Below are 18,355 nucleotides of genomic sequence, written 5' to 3'. Positions count from 1 at the left end.
CATCTTCTCTGAACAGGGAGCACTTCGCTCAGTGTCTCGCTAGCATCCAGTGTGGAGTAGCCAATTATTAATACCTTTTGTCTTGCCTTCTAGGCTGATTTCCTTGTGTTCTTTGCATTGCTTTGTTTTTTATCTCTTCAGCATTACACTCCTATCAGATTGATAGTTTGCACTAGGCCAGACAGTTTTGCAAGCAAAGTTACTGTTTCCTAATATGTGTTTTGGGTTGGTGAATGTGTTAGGAGGGATGAGTCCAGTAAAGGATAGTTTGGCTAGTTGAAAAATTTGTGCCTGAAGATTTTCTTAATTTAATTTTTCTGCGCTTTCAGGACACTAAAGGAAAATCAACCATGGTCGTCACCAAAGGGGTCAGACAGACATCTGGCTGCCAGTTACCCGACAGTGGGACAGATAAGCCCTCGCACACGGAAGTCCATGAGTTTGGATATGGGGCAGCCTTCACAAGCAAACACTAAAAAGCTTCTAGGTTATTAATGTACTAATTTGTCTACAGACTACCCCAGAGAGTGTTACTGCAGAAAAACTGTACCTGTGTTTGTTCTGATGTTACGAGCTTATTCCTGGACTAGAGGAATATGTGCAGTTTCTACAAAACACAAATTACAGACCACTGCACGGTTAAAGAGGACTAATCAGGTCTTCAGACACAGAGTGGGGGAAGCAAGAGTGGTGCTCAAAATGGGCATGTTGAAGTGGGGGGCAAAAAAAATAATGGAGGGGGGTTGTGGAGGAAAAAAAGGTATTGCAGATACTAAAGGTCCATAATGCCAATTTTCTGCCACCAGCCTTCTTTCAATAAACTGAGCAGCTGAACCCCATAGCGTAGCAACTCTGTCGAATGCTCTATTTTACGCTAGATGAGCTGTCCCAGACCATTTCAGCTGTTTATAAGCAACCGAGTTCTATCCATGACTTGTTAGTGCATCATGTTTACAAGCCAAGTCTTAATGTCGGTGAAACAAGTTGAGTGCCTGGTTTGTGGGTGCCCTTTTACATTCTATGAATATATGGAAGAGGGGCTTCTCTTTCCTTACAATCCTTTTACTGCTCCCTTCTCAGTAATCACATTTTGGCATGTTTATTCGATGTGATGTGCTGACCAGGAGGCCTCAGCATGCCCACAGCTCACACATCAGAATAAACCGCATGCTTTCCCCATATGTACTGTGAAGCATTTTGGAAACTGTGATGGAGAGCGGCATGGTGTGATCATATTTTCTCTACTATCCCTGAAAATGGTGAAAATGTCCCCAGATTCCTCTCAATATGTTGTAGATAGGAGAGTAGCTTGGCCAGAAAATCAGAAGTAGTTAGAATATGGATTTAGGTTTAAAGTTTTTAATCGCCTGATAAATTATTTTCTAGGTACAAGGAAAAGTTTTGACCATTTGATATCGGACACAAAGGCTCCCAAGAGGCAAGACCTGGAATCTGGAATCACAACGCCTCCCAAAATGAGGAGAGTAGCTGAAAATGATTATGAAATGGGTGAGAAACAGGACCAACATTTTAAGAATTAATGATAAATGCTTTGTACATATGGACAAAGGATTACGTCTAGATTCAGTGTTTATTTGCCAGGTTGCTAAAAGGTAAGAGAGAAATGTCTTTCTTAACAGTGGCCTCTGGAGAGTACCATCTTCCGCATCACTGGCAGCCGAGGTTTGAATACGAGTTGCTCAGTTTGCAGATGCAGGGTCAGGAGCAGCTGTAAAGCACTGCATACAGGAGTGAAATGAAATTACTTAATTTGGCTTTTTCTGAGTTCAGAAGCCCTGGCTGCACATTTCTGCAGGCGATGAAATGTGACCTCATGCCTGGAACACCTCTCTTCATCTTCTCCCACATCTGTTCCCAGTGCCTCCAGCCCCAGTTGCAAGGCACGGCCAGGGCTCTTCTGTGGTATCTGATGTCAGTCTCCTGTCTGACCCTGGATGTGGAACTGGCCACCCCAGGCCTGTATTTCACTCAGCTGGAAATTGGGGTTATTGTTTCCCACTGGACATCCAATTACGGGATTACCAGTGTTACAGCACAGTTGTTGCTTTTCTGCTTTATGAAAAGGCTGGTGAACTCTCAAGTTTGCCTAAGATGGATTTTGTTGCACGAGAGCTGATTCTGTTTTGGTTTGGGTTTATTTTGCTTTGGATGAGTTGCTCTTTTTTATCTGGCAGAAACCCAGAGGATATCACCGCAGCAACACCCACATCTGCGAAAAGTTTCTGTTTCTGAGTCAAACGTCCTCCTCGATGAAGAAGTTCTGACTGACCCAAAAATTCAAGCTCTGCTGCTTACAGTTCTTGTAAGCCTCCCTTCCATGTCCTGTCTGTCATTTGCTGGTGCTCTTCTGTCTTCCAAAGACACATACATGTTCCTGCAGTGTTTCTAAAGTCACATGGCTCAGAGTCGCTGTGATGTCCAAGTCTCTCCTTCTGTTGCCATTCTTTCACCTTCCTAGAAATCACTTTTGGAAATGTTTTTAAATGCTCTCTGAGAGCAAATGCTGAATTTTCATTGTTCTGTATTGTTTTGTGGAACATGTCCAACAATTGTCTCTTTTTCCTGGCAGATTTTAACCACAAACTAATTTTACATAATAAACAGATATTAATATATTATACCTAAAAAGTTAAGAGGTAGAAATTGTAGGAATCCCAACACAACCAAGCTTAAAAACAATTAACTAGTAATATAGGTCCAGTCTGGTAGTGCTTTCCTCAGAGGTACCAACAGAGGGACTGTTCCTGATAGATCGCAGAAAGACACAGTTTTGACTTTTGTCAAAAACTGACTGGCTAAAGTTTTTGCCAAAGTAGAAGCTGTTACCAACTGCTTTTATTGTTTCCCACATGCATGTAAAATAACTTGATCCTATGTCCAAAGACATAAATTAATCTTTTGTAACACTGCTTTCTGCTAATCAGAAATGGTAAAACCTTAAACTCCAGAACAGCAGAAGCCTCTGACTCCCCAGATGAATGTGACTCTTTGCATTGACAGGCGACGCTGGTGAAGTACACTACAGATGAGTTCGACCAGCGGATCCTGTACGAGTATTTAGCAGAAGCCAGTGTTGTCTTCCCAAAGGTCTTTCCTGTTGTGTAAGTATCTAAAACTCCGTTTGTGACAGTTCTGTACTTGGCCCATCCTCTAAAAGGTCTCTGGCCCAAGACGAGCTGTACGAGGTGCTCACTCGTTGGCAGGTTGCTGGCTGCAGTCTGTCCGTGGCTTGTTGAGACAATCGTCTGTAGCAACGTGAGATTCGTCCTTTTCCCTGTGTTAAAGGAATAGAATGTTCTCACTAGAAGAGGCATCCGCAGGTACCCGGGCTGCAGCTGGTCCTCGGGAGCACCCCTCAGTGGCGGGTTTTTGGGTGGGGTGGCAGAGCCCTGTGCCGCTGCTGCCAGGGAGCCTGGCTCCCCGTACAGCCAGCTGTTCCCCTGAGAGCTCAGCGTCACCACTGCTCTGCTCTGGGGACTTGGCACAGCTTTATCGCTTGCTGGATTCTTGAGAGGCAAACGGCACCTTTACACGTTCAGGTACTCCTCTGTAGGTATGAAGTCAGTGTATACTGTATCTTAAATAGCATTTCCAGCCCAAGCAGACTCAGGTTGTTTGACTGGTACCCCCCTGCATGTCAAAACTGATGTAGAGCACGGTTCGAGGTACTCTTTGGGTGTATTTTCTTAAGATTCCCGTGAAAAGGATTCTCTGGAGTCAGTATGTGTAAGGGAGCCCAGCTCTGGGCAATGAAGATAAGTAGACTTTTAAAACTGACCTGAGCACCATTTAAAGGGAACGCTGCCTTTTTCTGGCTTTATAAAGGAAATAATGGGCAAAGCGCACACAAGTTCTGGGAGTTATTGAAACCACAACTGCAAGTAACCGGCATTGGATTAAAAAACCCCAACGTGCATGAGCTCTGCACAGGAGCTCAAAGCAGATGGCACTCCTGCACATCTAGAAAGCTGCTCTGAAATTCCAGCTCTGACCTGTACGCAAATCCAGTGAATTATTTTTTTGGTTGAAAATAGTTAAACTATTTGCAATTTAAAGCACAAGGTAAATCCTTAATAGGCTCTGTTGTTAGTACAGTTTTTTGCAAGAGTCCTCACTGAACTTGTGTAGCAGTTGTGTTCCCTTCCAAAATCACCAAGACTATTCAAATCCCACTAACTGCTGTTTGCTAAGGTTACCTGGGAACTGCAGATGAATTTTACTGAATGAACAAAAAATAAACCACTTCTCTTTTCTTCAGGCATAACTTACTCGATTCCAAGATCAACACCCTTTTATCGCTGTGCCAGGATCCGAATTTGTTGAATCCAATTCACGGGATTGTTCAGAGTGTTGTCTACCATGAAGAGTCTCCACCCCAATACCAAACTTCTTACCTACAGAGTAAATATTTTTCCATTTTTTAAAACACTGCTCTAGTTTAAGTTAGATTTACTACTGAAAATGTTTCAGAGTTGCTGCCCAAACAGAGCGGCCAGTCAGTTTGTGCGGCATCTCTCCAACTTCACATATCCCAGTAAAAATGAGAGTTCACCTGTTGAACACCCGCTGCGGACGTGGCTCTCGGAACTGCCTGCTGCAGTTGTGCGCCACATAGAACAAGTGACGCCATCTGTGTGAGTAAAAAGAAGCTGAAACTCAGAATTCTGTTTCCACTGACCAATTTAAAGAAATACCAAACATGAATCGTGGTGGTAAATGAGGAGATTTAAGTCAACCTTGTCACTTAGGGGTTGGTTTAATTATTGGTGAATTCCATACAGTGATGTTTGTTTCTCAGGCCAAGCTCACTGTCATGTGACACTTGGAACTCTTAAAACCTTAGTATTTTTTATGGTCCTTAGTCAAAACCTTTCCAGGAAGATCCATCAGAAACAAATGACGGTTGATAAAAACTCAAGTGTTGATGTAATTTTTAAAATGAGGTGTGTGTTCACATGCTAAATTTACCTTTTAAAATATCATCAAGAATTTCTTATATGACAGTTCTGAGATTTCAGGGTTTTTCCAACTTATATATTGCATGTATGAATGAAAATGCCTTAATTTTGTTACATGTAGTTTGGACGAAATTTAGTGTCGCCTCTGCAGATCCAAATAGTTCATTTCCAGGGCTCAGTAAATTCAGGGGCTGGGCTGTGTGTGCTTCCTGGCTGCACGCTGTCAGCCGAGAACTGGGGTTTGGTGGTAACCTTCGATTTGTTGTTGTAGGTTTTGGATTTAATGGCTTGTGGAGGTTTGCTGGCCCGTTTTCGAAGGTAAGAACCGTACACTCCATGGAAGTTCCTGAGTGCTTTGCCTTCATTTTCTGGATAAGGCACATTGATGCTCCAGGAAAGATGCACATAAAGGACAATTGGCAGAACATGCCTGAGCAGGGTGGAATGTACAGCTCACGGCTAAAGCAGAGTTCAAGCGTCAGGGATTTGGGTAGACTCAGTAAGGTCCAGTTCCCAGTGTTGGGTTAAGGCAGTCAAGTGTGTGAATGCACCTTTTCACTGCTCCCAGGTTTACAACGGGACCTTGGATGTGCAGCATCATTCAGAATGTCTTTGGTTTATTCTGTCTGCCTTAGTGTAAGGTATTCATGAGACAGGAATGGTAATTGCATACGGTTAAATTTTATGATACAACAGAGCAGATAAATGGAGCACTGCCGCTTGTTCCCCCAGGCATCACGAGATGAGCGAGGCCGGCAGCGAGCTGGCTGCCAGGCCTTGGGGCACAGGCAGTGTGGGGTGCAGGTAGCTGTGGCCATTCACTTCGGGCATGAAAGGGCCCCTCTTTGCTGACCTTGTCCTCCCTTGACCTACCAGGGGTGCCTGATGTGCACATTCAGATTGATCTGGAAAAGACCACAAATCAGTTTTGGCAGGTACATGAACTGCATTTTTAAATTTTCTGGCAAACCCAGTATGATATTGGACTGAGTTCCAGGGCAAAGCTCACAGCGACACAAAAGCAGAAAGAAGAGAACCAATCTTCCTTTTCTCTTTTTTTCTCTCCCTCTCCATCACCCACAGCAAACACAAATCCCAGACTATGCTGAGCTCATAGTGAAGTTTCTTGATGCCTTGATTGACACGTATTTGCCTGGAATTGATGAGGAAACCAGTGAAGAGTCTCTCCTGACACCCACCTCTCCGTATCCGCCCGCAGTGCAGAGCCAGCTCAGCATCACTGCTAACCTTAACCTTTCCAATTCCATGACCTCGCTCGCAACCTCCCAGCACTCCCCAGGTCAGTAGCTGATCGGGTACTACATAGGTAATAGAAATGTCTTGAATTTACTGGTTTTGAGGCCAGACACTCAGTCAGCCTCCTCACCTTGTCAGATGTGTTCATGCATCAGACGATGTTGCAGTCTTGAGTCAAATGAATATTAAACTGTTTACTAAGCGATTACACTGGTATTGCAGATGCTGGATTTAGCCCAGCACAAAAGCGCCTTCCAAGTCGTTATCCATGAAGGAAATAGCATTAAGCACATCAGAATGAGCCACAGCCACATCCTAATGCGGAACACCCGCAGCAGTGCAGCCTTGGAAAGCCATAAACATAAGTGTATAATGATGATATTTTGCAAGGAGAATCGTACCTACCTGGGCACTGTGAGGTGGTACATACTGGGAGCAACAGTGCAGAACTGCGCGAGGACTGGGACTGACTCAGTTTCCATTAACTATAGGATTGAAGGCCAGTGCTCTTACAGGCAACGTCATACTCTCCCTTGAAGAGAAAGACACTTTCATGCAGATTTGTATGGAATAACGGGTCAGTTTGGACTGTCGTATTGCCAGCAATATGCTGGTGATGTGATAAACTGAAGGCCATGAGGAACAGAACAGTCATCAAAGGCAGTAAATGGATAAACCCACTGAATTCCTTCTGGCCTGGGGAGAAGGGAACTACAGGGAAATGCAGAGGTTAAATTTATCAGTATTGATTTTCAGGGTGAAAAAATGAAAAAAGAGACTAAAAATTATGCAGTGTAGCAGATGAAACATAAGTGAGAGGAAGTGGAGGAAGAAAATGAAATTTATGTCAGAGAAATGTGCATGAAGGCTCTTCCTGAAGTGGTTTTGGATTTGTGCCTCACATACTGAGGAAATTCTTTACTACACTTTATCATTAAAATTACGTGATGGTATTTCTTAATTGGTTGTTTAACTAGCAAGTTCGAGCACTGCAGACAATCAGCCCTTCAGTTCTGCTTTGGTTCTAGCCATGGCGGGAGGCTGGGAACCACCTGTCTTTAGGTGCGACATTCGCAGAGGTGCTGTGGCATCCTTCACTCTCTTGTTGTTTCCTGGTTTCTGCTGGCCCTGAGATAAGCTCTGCTTGGCTGTGCTTGGCTTTAGTCAAGAAATCTGGTCTTCCAGATGAACGGTTTGCTCACAGAGGCTGTGCTGGTTTTTATTATATTGTCGTGGAATTCATCCTGTAGAGATAAAAACTAATAGACTGCAGGTACAGGTGACAACCAAGGAAAGTGGCTCAGTAGAAACTTTGTTATGTAATATACAGCTAAGAATTATCTGTGATATTAGAACAGGGAGAAGGATAGAATAACAGAGAGAAAAAGTTGAATTTGCTGTCGGTGTGAAGGTACGGGCGTTGTGGGCAGCATCTTTGCCTTCAGAATGTAACATCGCTGGCAGCTCCAGCGGTTCTTTGGGCAAGGATGCAGGAGTAGAGCCTCCACTAGCAAAAAAAGCGTTGTGCTGGGTAAATGTCTTCCTTTCTTCCGCCTCACTTCTTGTTCCTTTGTTAGCTAAGAGGAAGGAATTAATCCAGCTTGTCAATAATTTATTTCAAGTGTTCTGCAAAGTGTTGTCAAACGCTGGTAAAGAGCCCATCCCCACACGTGGAGTTAGAGCTATAGTGATCCTGGTCAGGAGACTAGGGAGCCCGTAGTGATGCATTTAGGACACTCTGTGCATGGTTTTAAAAGACTGAGACAAAGGTCAGGAGGTTACCAGTGGTTCCATTTATTCAGTCACCTGTTTTTCAAACAGCCGGAAGTGATGGCTGCTTCAAGAACACCTTGTGTTTGATGTTTAATCGAAGTGGTATTTCTCCATCTTCTCTTACTGTTTGCCGGTGTCCTGCCTATGAGCATTCTCGCTTCATTCTAGCAATGAGAATGCAGCAGCTTGAGGGTTGACGAGGGGATCTCCAGCTTTTTCAGACTGTGAACAGGTCACAACATGGACCTTTTCATTCTGCTCCTTCACCCCACCTCTGTTACACGGCTCCACTTCAATCAACCTACATTTCTGCTGGTTTAGACTGGTGTGATAACCAGTGCAACTTGGCATAAAACATGCTTTGTGGTTTAAGCTTTTTAATTGTTTCAAAACTGTAACTGGCCTTCTGGCCCTTCATACAGCTCCATAGCTGCAAGCCTGAATTTGCATCCTGACTGACGGTGTCTAGAGGTGTCCGACAGCATTGTTATTGCTGCACACGCTGACACCGGAGAGGCAAGAGTGAGGGAGTCAGCGGTGGAAGACCTAATGTCTGCCAAGGTAAAAACCACGGTGAAAGAATTCTAGAATGTGAAGTAAAGGTGGGCCATGGGATTTCCTGAAACAGGAAGGCAGCCACAGGACTGAGGAGGGCGGCAGGTCTGTCACCGCTGACTCTGGTTGGAGAACTGCTGTATGAGAACATCAGGTACATAGCAGTGCTGAGTTACTGCATCACACCAAGTTAAACAGGTTCAGCCAAGTGAGATTTTTATTCTGGTTACAAATTTATTAAGTTGCAGATACATGAGAAATTACTTTCTTGCATCTGGAAATGACCAGGTGAGATCATTGGTTATATATGTTTTGTCTGTCATCATCTCTCCTTTCCCTCCCCTTCCCCTCGTCATGGACATTATTCACTTACATTTTTTCTTTCATTCTGTGTCCGAAGCCTCTCTGCCTTGCTCTAAATCTGCAGTTTTCATGCAGCATCCTCATCAAGGTACACTCTACTTTCATCGTATTTGCACGAAACACTGCTTGATCTGCTTTAGGGTTGGGCTTGTGGCGTGAGAAGTGATTCACCGATCCTTTTGACACGGGAATGGCTTCACTGTATGTGCTCAGCTGTAGCATTTCTTGTGTGACACTAATAATACCTGATGGTAGAGCAGGCAAAGAAAGTTGGTGACAGCCTCAAGAATAAGATGAACTTGGTAATAAATGCTTGGTATGTGAAATTACTCTGCTGCGGGTATTAAGCTAAAATGAACTGCTTCATGTGAGCGTTTTAGATTCCCTGGAAGTCAGCTTTAACGTCAGTTACAGACCACCAGAAAACAGACAGGAGTTCTTTGGACTGAACCGCAGCAGACAGGAGCTCCTAAAATGGGATCTCGACACCATTTGTTTTCTGCTTCTATATGGCCAAGTAAGAAAAAGCAGCAGAAGAGGGTTTTTTTGCTCACGCCCATGAGTTGCTTCCTATTCTCCTCATAGTCTGTGGTTTTTGTCAGCTCACCCCCTCAAGGAGGGGAAGGATGTGGTAGCCTCCAGCCAGCTTCTGGCCGGGGTTCTGAAATCATACTTGCACACGTGTGAAGTGTGGAGCGTGTTTTGCTAACGCCAGTGAGAATCAGTTTCTTATAGGATGAGACATAACTGTGGGGGATGTCATTTACAGTCACAGGAGTTGGTTCTAACCTTTTTATTCGTGGCCAGACATCCTAATTTTTGCTGCTGATTGTATTTTCCACTGCTTGTGTAAAAACACCCTCCTGCCATTCATTAAACGCTGCACATGTACCGTCAGTGGTGAGTGGTGCTAAGGACACGTCAGACGTACTCATTACGTGACAGCTACGCTGAGATGCTGCTGCGGGAGCGATCAACTCGTCACAACTTCAGCATAAAGTAACAACTGACTGGAAGCACGTCCGTGCTAAACAGAAGTGTCTCAGCTTTCATATCTTCAAGCTACTGGCTGTGTCCAAAGCTGTTTGAGTCACGGCTTGTACCCCCAGGCTTTCACGTGTGGTCATCGCGTCAGCATGAGGCTTACACCAAAACGGTTCATTTTTGAGGTTTGTTTGATGTGATTCTTTCAGCAAAGCGTAATAGAGTTACCTTGTCCCACAGGGAACATCCAGAGCTTCTCAGAAAGGTGTATGCACTTGGGTGTAAAGCCTGTCCAGTTTCACCCTCCTCTCGTACTCCACAAGCCGCCTCCTGTCTCTGCGGGAGCTGACCTGGCGCAGCTGCGGATCCTGTGAGGATTGCCAGGCTCCCCTGTTCTGTGTGTTGCCTCTAATACCCGCCTTAGAAACCTGTTGCTTCAGTTGTCTTTGTTAAAAGTTAATTGTTGATTCTTCAATTTCCTCCCAATTTGCCAGGGTTTAAATCTCTGTAAGTGGTGTCTGCACTTTGACCTCTTCAAGGGAGCACCTGCCTCGGGTCTGTTTCTGCTGGATGCAGAACAGGCCAGCTAAGCCTGATGTTCCTCCTGGCAGTGAGACGGATCCTCCAAAGATGGATTTGTTCTTTACTGATCTTTATTTGTGAGCCGAGATTCAGTGCTGAGGGGAATCACAGGTGCTTGAATACAGATCAGTCTTCTCTGGTAGCAAGAGCCTGTCATTGCAGCAGAATTCTGCAGGTGCAGAAAAGAACCTTCCTCCCCCTGTTCAATGGCACTTGTGGATCTTTGGCTGTCAGCCCATAGACTCGTCAGTCTGTCGGTTCTTCCTCCTGGGGTCTGCAAAAGCCAAATACACTTGAGTGAAAGTCTTCGATTTGCTGAGTCTTCTCAAAACTAGATCCAGAAAGGGCTTTGTGGCCTGGGAGACTTTGGTGTTTTCAGCGGGTTCGGATGCTTGGAAGGGCGGAGGGGAACCTGTCATCTGCCGGGTGAACGCTTACGTTTGCCATTTCCCATAGTAGGTGTGAAATCCCTCTTCCTGTTTGAAGAGCTGACGGGGTGGACTCCGTGAGCAGTCCCAACCCCAGCGATTTCTGTGGTGGTGTAGGAAAGCAGCGCAGACTGAAACGGAGCAGCCAGTGCCCACAGGCCAAAGTATTTTGTCCTGTATCGTTGGAGACAGATTAAACTAACAGCAAATTCAGTCTGCAGCTTACAGGTGGAAGAGGTTATTTGCATTAGTCATTTTGGAATGCGATGAGCTCGGTGTAGGTCTGTGTGAGCAGGCATCCCACTCCAGCACGTGGAGGTGCTTCACCTGTTCAGGTCGGGGCTCTCGCTGAACTCAGGGTCACAGATCTGATCCTGAAAACATTATTTTTCACGCTACAGTGCTGCAGTGAAGTAGCTGTGTCAGATTCGTCGTTTGTGAGACACCATCAGCAGCCAGATTGTCACATCTGGCCAAAAGAGCGTGTGGGGCCTGGCTGGCCTAGAGTTGACTTTCTTCAGCAGCTGGGGTGGAGCCGTGCTTTAGGTCTGCGACCAAACCGGTGCTGAGCAGCGTCTGCGCAGGGCCGGGCCTGCTCTGGTCCCCGGGCACCAGTCAGGGGTGGGCTGGAAGGGACCCAGCCCGGCAGTGACCCCGTTCACCAGGCAGTTACTCGGTGCCAGCAGCGAGCTGCTCAGCGCCAAGAGGGGCAGAGGGGCACTGCGGAGGTCAGACATCTCCCGCCTGGGACCTGGGTCTTCCCACGGGGGTGCTGGGCCGTTGCCTTTGCACCACCTGCGGTGTTGGGCTTGCTTTGTTCCACAGATCCCTCACGTAACTATTGGGTGTTGTTTTCATCAGGACCCCCAGGTTTTCTTGCTTTTCCTCTTCCCTTCCTCTCCCCTGTCCCGCTGGGCTGGAGGAGAGTGAGCGAGCAGCCGTGTAGTGCTTCCCTGCCTGCTGGGGTTCAGCCCCCACAAATAATATTTCATTCTTTTTTAAAACACGCTGTGACCAGGTTCCGCAGCCCTTCCCCCGGCAGGCGGCACCGCTGCTGGCTCAGGTTGCCAAACGCTGTTTTGAATGACCCGCCACTTGGCAGCACGGCAGAATACAGCGGTGTTCGGGATCAGCGTGTCCCCACTTGGTTCAGATTGTGACACTTGTGGGCAGGTCCCCTGCAGCTCCTGTGTCTGCAGAAAAACCCGTCCTTAGGGTGTTGAGTCACAGGAGCGGCCAAAGCCGGGAGGTTATAACCTCGGTCCTTGTGTTTCCCCAGGGATCGACAAGGAGAACGTGGAGCTCTCACCCACTGCCGGACACTCCAACAGCGGGAGGATGCGCCACGGCTCCGCAAGCCAAGTGCAAAAGCAGCGAAGTGCTGGCAGCTTCAAACGTCACAGCATCAAAAAGATTGTGTGACTTGCTTTTTTAATTTTTTTCCTTTTTTTTTTTTTTTTTTTTTTTTTTTTTTTTTTTTTTTTTTTGGAAACTGACTGACACAAGCGGGCCTCTCACAAAGGGCCTCCACCGGTTGTGATGCTGCACTTAATTTTTAACGTTCCCATCCTGTCAGCCGTGTTGCCAGATGATCAACTCTTGAAACATTGCCTGAATTTTAATGCCTTCATTTCTTCCCTTCTGTTTCTGATTTAAGCCAGTGTTTCGGAACAGCTCACAGAGATCCTGACGGACTTTGTAGCCGCAGGAGTGTGGAGCTCTTCAGCGCTGCAGAACGTTCCTTGCCCAGGCACAAAGCCATTTCCCATAGCCAGCTTGACCTCGCTTCTGTTCCCTGCCGTGTTCGTTTCCGCTCTAAAGGAAAGTGTTACTCCGAATCCTGTTTGCACACTTCTCAAGGTGGTGGCTTTATGAGCTGGGGGAAGTTACTAGAATCCTGGTTTTAATTCAAACCTGTAAGATTTTTAGCTGTGGACTTTTTTTTACCATACTTACAACTTACAATAGCCGCAGCACCATGGGCTTAACCTGAAGTGGTGGATTAGGTTACATTTCTAGTAATTAGCAATAAATTTGAGAGGACAAGGAGGCTGTACGAGTCTCTCTCATTCCCCAGACCATAGCTTCACATACTTGGACTGTCTATGGACCAGACTGGACAAACTGGCTTTTTTCCAAAGCAAATTTCTTTTTGCTGTACTTTAACTGCACTAAAGAAGGTTATAGAGTGGGAAGAGAATCACAGAGAACTGACTCTTGTGCTGCCGTTGTAGCAGCATTGCTTCTTCCTTCCATTTAGTATTTACTCTAGTTTTGCTCTTCCCATCAACATGCACCTTCAAGAAATTCCTGGCAGAATAACCAGTGGGCTCTGGAGAGGAAAACTTAATGAATTAATTAACTTCCCGCTCTGGGAGATCGTGTTTGGCAAAGCTGCTTTTGTGCTGCCCAAGCAGCGACGTAAAAACAGCGTTTGCTTAAGGTACATGAATATAAAAATAACTGACACTGTGTCAAATCCAGGTTACGTTTGAGCGTTCCCAGCGCGGTTCCTGGTACCAGTACAGACGCCGGTGGTCAGACCTGTCCCGCAGAACCTCCCGGGGATTTTAGTCGCGAGGGTTCGTACTTGGGGGTTACACAAAACTGAAATTGCTGTCACTGTGAAAGACTCGTCAGCGACAGTCGCGTGCCAGCGATGGACGACTGTGGTCCCGTGCTGCTACGCTGGTGCTGTGGTGTGGTAGCAACCAGGGGCTGCAGGCGCTGCCCACACAGACCGAGAACATGCTGCATGTTTGGTCTCGGGGGCAAGCGGGACTCCTGAGCGTGGGGCCTGTCACCCGGGTGCTTGTCGGAGGGCTGCGAACATCTGCTGACAACCCGTTGCCCTTCCCAGGCTCAGATCCCGGCTGTACGTTAGAAATTAACCACCTGTAAGTGGCTTTAAAGGAAAAAAAAAAAGTATATCCACTATATAAAGTAAAATCCTCTAGTGCAATTTTGTTAGTGGCTTTCAGTAAATCAAACTCCACAGCTAAATTATTAGAGAATGGTACCATTAAGTGTTCAGATTTTATTGATATAGCACATAATTCACATGTATCCACACAGTAACAATGTAACATTTATGTAAATAAAAATACCTTTATTGTATTGATTCATAAAATAACAATTTAATTTCTTTTAATTTGTTTACAGTCCTGGAAAAACTATGAACACAAACTTAATATGCAAATAGTTGCCAAAACCAGAGGAAACACTAGAATTAGCAGACTCGAGACAGACCCATTGGAAAATACGGAGAGTCTCGTGCACTTAACCAAATTTTTTCGCTCTTGGTCGTGCAGGAGCCGCAGTAGGAATGCGGTTCCTGAGCCGATGCAGAGCTCTGGGAGGGATGGTGAGGCCAGGCCTGAGTGCAGGGATGGGGCTGCGACTCACGCGACATCCAGCGGGGGAGTCGCTGGTTAGGAACCGTGCTCATCTCATGCTCAAACCGTGAAACCGCTCCCAGCCACCCTCGGTGTCCCTGACGGTCTGCGCTGAAGCCAGCGAATCCCAGCCCCTTCCGTCTGGCTGAAGATGATGAATTGTAGGAGCCGGAAGATTTGTAGGTAGGAGGAAAAAAGAATCTCTTGTAATTTGAAAACAGTTTTCAGGTTGTTTCTCCTGCGAGCAGATTCTCTTTAAACAGAAACAGTAATTCCTGATGGACAACCTAATCAGTTTCTTTGCACTGAGTGCTTTTGAGAGCAACTCTTTTGGTATTTTGCATTGTCTGTATTGAAAAAGTGTCCCTAAATTAGAACCGACGCATTCTTTGTGGAATCTGAATGGACAGATGAAAACGACCTTTCACGTGAGAACTGCTCCGGGCACTCAGTCCCAGCTGAAAGACCTGCTGTCTGCAGACAGCAGCTCGCTGACAGTGATTTGTTGTATTTCCTGGGAGGAGGTGGTTCAGTGAGAGGACCTGAGCTTTCTCTGAGCAGGGGTGTCAAACGCAACAGGTCGTGGGGGCTGAACTGGGGTGGAGTCGCAGCTGATGGCCAAGATTTGATTCAGGATCGCGTGTACCCCAATCCAGGGGATGTTCTTTCCCAGCACCGGTAGTTGGGAAGCTTGTGCTTAGATCAAGGGGGGAAACTGGCCTTTCTCAAGTGATTAAGCTTCCCTTGGTAATTAGTTGTTCAGTGCCTTACTGTCACATTGTCCCTCGGCCTGCTCCCCGCAACAGCCACTGCTGTCATTTGGCCTTTTTGTTTTCTCCCTCACGTTCCTCCTTTATTTGGTCTCTGCCCTTTCTGGACATTCCGTGTCCTGCTCAGTTTTGTCCCTGTGAGCCCCTCTCAGTTCCTGGTCCTGCCTGCCCCCCATCCCCTTACTCCTTCGATGCTCGCAGTGACCAGCAGGTAGTTGTGGCTGGGAACCCGACGGCTTCAAGGGTGTCCTGCCTGCCCCCCATCCCCTTACTCCTTCGATGCTCGCAGTGACCAGCAGGTAGTTGTGGCTGGAAACCTGACTGCTCTAAGGGTTCTGACCGCCCCAGCCGCTGTTCCAGGCAGTCGCTGCTGCGTGCGTTGCTCGCGTCGCCTCTTGCAGGCTGGTTCTGCAGCTGTGGGGCCTCTGTGCTTTGAAACGAACACTTAGGTGCAGAAAAACCTGATTTTAATACGTGGACCATGTAACTACATCGCGGGGACTGTAGGTTTGACACCCCTGCTTTGGAACTCGTTCCCCGTTACGCACTAACGACAGTTCAGTACTGTAAAGATGATTAACGTTTGGTTTGTGTTTGTATTTTCCCCGACTTAAAGATAACTCCGTAGTATTTGAATAGTGCATAACCTACCTGTTAACGATGCCAGTGTTTCTGCTTTAATGTGCATGAGGTTTGCAGGCACGGGAGGCGTTTCCAGGCGGTGCTGCGGACTGAGCACCCGGGAGCGTGCCGGTGCTCCGCTCCTGACCCGGCTGTAGGTTTTAGGGCTTTTGTTTCCTTCTAAGGTTACTTTTTCCAGTCGTAATGAAGCACGTCTTACTGTTATGCAACAAACTCACCACAGAACGTCACTGTTAGTGTTGGTCCCACCATTTTTTTTTATGCCGTATATTCACCTGTAAATAGTTTTTGTGTAAAATTTGACAGAAAAGTATATTTACTACACTGTAAATACATGTGACAATATATTGTATTATTTTGCTTTTTTGTAAAGCAGTTAGTTGCTGTATATGTATAACATACAAATTTGATTATTCTAGTGTTAGTAACTGTTAACTACTACTCCTCCTCCTTCCTGCTGTTGCGTTACATCATCTAAAGAAACAGAAGTTGTGTACTATAACTTACACTGTGTATGATATCTTACCATCGCCTCTGGGCCTCAACTTGGAACACGTTCCCCGCATCCACGGTCCTGCCCACGCTGTACGCAGGTGTGCGGCGGCTGGCCAGAGCTGCCGCCTCGAACGCTGTTGGTAACTCTAGGTGAAAACGGTAGAAACCTGGTTTCAGATAATTGTTGTTCACCCCGTTTTCCCCTCATGTATGTACTTTCCCTTTTTTTTTTTTTTTTTTGAAGTAAAATGTAAATTCAACCTGCTTCAAGTTGTTGGAAGGTCATTCACTTGTGCTGTGGGAGGAAGTCGGTGCATTCCGACCCCCTTTTTCTGTCTCTTGTGGTGGTGAGCTTCGGATGGGTCCTTTGGGTCGGAACCAAGGGCCCCATCTCAGCGGGTGCGGGGTCCGGCCATGGTCCCAGACCTGAAAACCCCTTTTCTCTGGGGAAAATTAGAATCGAGTTGAAACCCAGCATCTCAGATTTGTCTTTCCAGAATGGTGCTTCTCCGCGTCCGTGATCTTGCACAGTTCTAAGAAATGGCAAACCTGATTGCCTGTGGATAACCGAGGACAGAATGTGGACAGAGTAAAGCCCATTGTCATGAATTTCATGTCACTTCAATAAGATTATCATAATTGAATAATAAATCAGAATATTTCTTTTTAAAATGTAAATTTTAATATTTTAATAAAACAGCTGCTTGGTCTTTAAAGAACCTTTCAGTATAATTTGTCTATTTGAGCTTTTCTAGCTTAGGAGCTTGAAGTTTCAACTGTCAGGCAACTTTTATGACAAATGATTAATCAAATCTATTTTTCTTTTAGGGGAATATATTACTTTCCTATTAAAAATGTATAAGTACCTATATTCTGGCTTTGTGAATCGTTAAAGGATGTAAGAACACATTAAAGCGTGACTGCACTGACTTCTCTGAGACATCTTATTGTTCCTGCATACCAGACACCCCATTAAGCCTGCTCAGATGAGGACAGACAGACAGACATGCTGGCCCACGGATGAGGTGACTCGCCGTCGGGCTCCTGGGGCCAGTGGGGACTGCGGTTTCTGAATGGTTCGATGTCAGGGGCTCATTTTCTTTACTTTAGAGGAAATGTTCATTAACCCTAGACCTGAAATAGGGCGCTGGTGAGGGGGAGCTGCCCGGGAGAGGCTTCCTGAGCAATGCAGGCTAAATCACTGCTGCTAAAAACGCTTTTGAAGCTCCTCTTCTGGGCAGTTGAGCTTCCCTGGTATTTGTGCTCACAAATTACACTGTAGCCACAGTGAGGGAATGAAAGGAGAAAGAACTTTATTTTAGCTGTGCCTTTATGCAGTTAGAAAAACTGTATTTAGGGAGAAAATTGCAGCCTTGGAGCAAGCAGTTCTGACTTAGAAAATAGCTTCAAAATCCCCGCCCAGCTGATGCTGCTGCAATATTTTATAATGAAAAAAAAAAAAAGCAAAGTGAAAATTCAGAAGTTCTTGATGTGGGGGTATGAATTCTGTTCTTAAAGTGGTTCTTTAAGATGCTGCTGCAATATTTTATAATGAAAAAAAAAAAAGCAAAGTGAAAATTCAGAAGTTCTTGATGTGGGGGTATGAATTCTGTTCTTAAAGTGGTTCTTTAATTCTTAAGTGTTCTTAAAATTCTGTTCTTATCAAGGAGGAAGAGAAAGGGCAGTCAGACAGACCCACAATGTGAGTGGCTAATTCCTAAATACTACTATGTGCAAATACCTCCAACCTGGAGTAACAAATCCTGACACCATTCCTGTGCGAGAGGTCCCCGCCATTCCACGCTGTGTCAGCACTGTCAGCGGGTGACTGCTGCTACAGCCACACAACACCCCCATGCATGAGGTGGCCTCTTAGGTCCCACCACAACTGAACTCCAGCTGGTGCCAACCCCCTTTATTTTCCTCCCCTCCCCTGAGGCCCGTCTGTGCAGGAGAGGTGGACAGAGCCCGCGTCTCTAAATCGACACAACAGCATTAGTGACTCGGTGATGAAGAGCACGACTGACCGCTCCCTCCACGGCAGCCACGGGCCTTCCCCGCTGCCCCAGCTCGTGAGTTGTAGGTGTGAACGTGGAACGGTGGTGTTGTCAGCTGGCTGCTGCTGTGCTTAA

The 18,355-nt window shown here is 46.1% G+C and overlaps 1 protein-coding gene across 1 annotated transcript in view; it reads left to right on the top strand.

Moving 5' to 3' along the window:
* NF1 (neurofibromin 1) overlaps positions 1–12,343 on the top strand; it is a gene marked incomplete at its 5' end in the record, with an annotated part of 45,554 nt that extends 33,211 nt beyond the window's left edge. The window contains 8 exons of the mRNA XM_010140687.1: positions 330–487; positions 1,387–1,509; positions 2,196–2,323; positions 3,022–3,122; positions 4,280–4,422; positions 5,251–5,297; positions 6,063–6,279; positions 12,201–12,343. Coding sequence (XP_010138989.1) covers positions 330–487; positions 1,387–1,509; positions 2,196–2,323; positions 3,022–3,122; positions 4,280–4,422; positions 5,251–5,297; positions 6,063–6,279; positions 12,201–12,343 — 1,060 coding nt within the window. The remainder of the gene's footprint in view (positions 1–329; positions 488–1,386; positions 1,510–2,195; positions 2,324–3,021; positions 3,123–4,279; positions 4,423–5,250; positions 5,298–6,062; positions 6,280–12,200) is intronic.
* Positions 12,344–18,355: the final 6,012 nt, after the last annotated feature.

The sequence above is a fragment of the Buceros rhinoceros genome, unplaced genomic scaffold (genome assembly GCF_000710305.1).
Source record: "Buceros rhinoceros silvestris isolate BGI_N320 unplaced genomic scaffold, ASM71030v1 scaffold15657, whole genome shotgun sequence".
Taxonomy (NCBI): domain Eukaryota; kingdom Metazoa; phylum Chordata; class Aves; order Bucerotiformes; family Bucerotidae; genus Buceros; species Buceros rhinoceros.
Note: the sequence above shows the minus strand (reverse complement) of the source record. Positions and strands in the feature narration are given on the sequence as shown.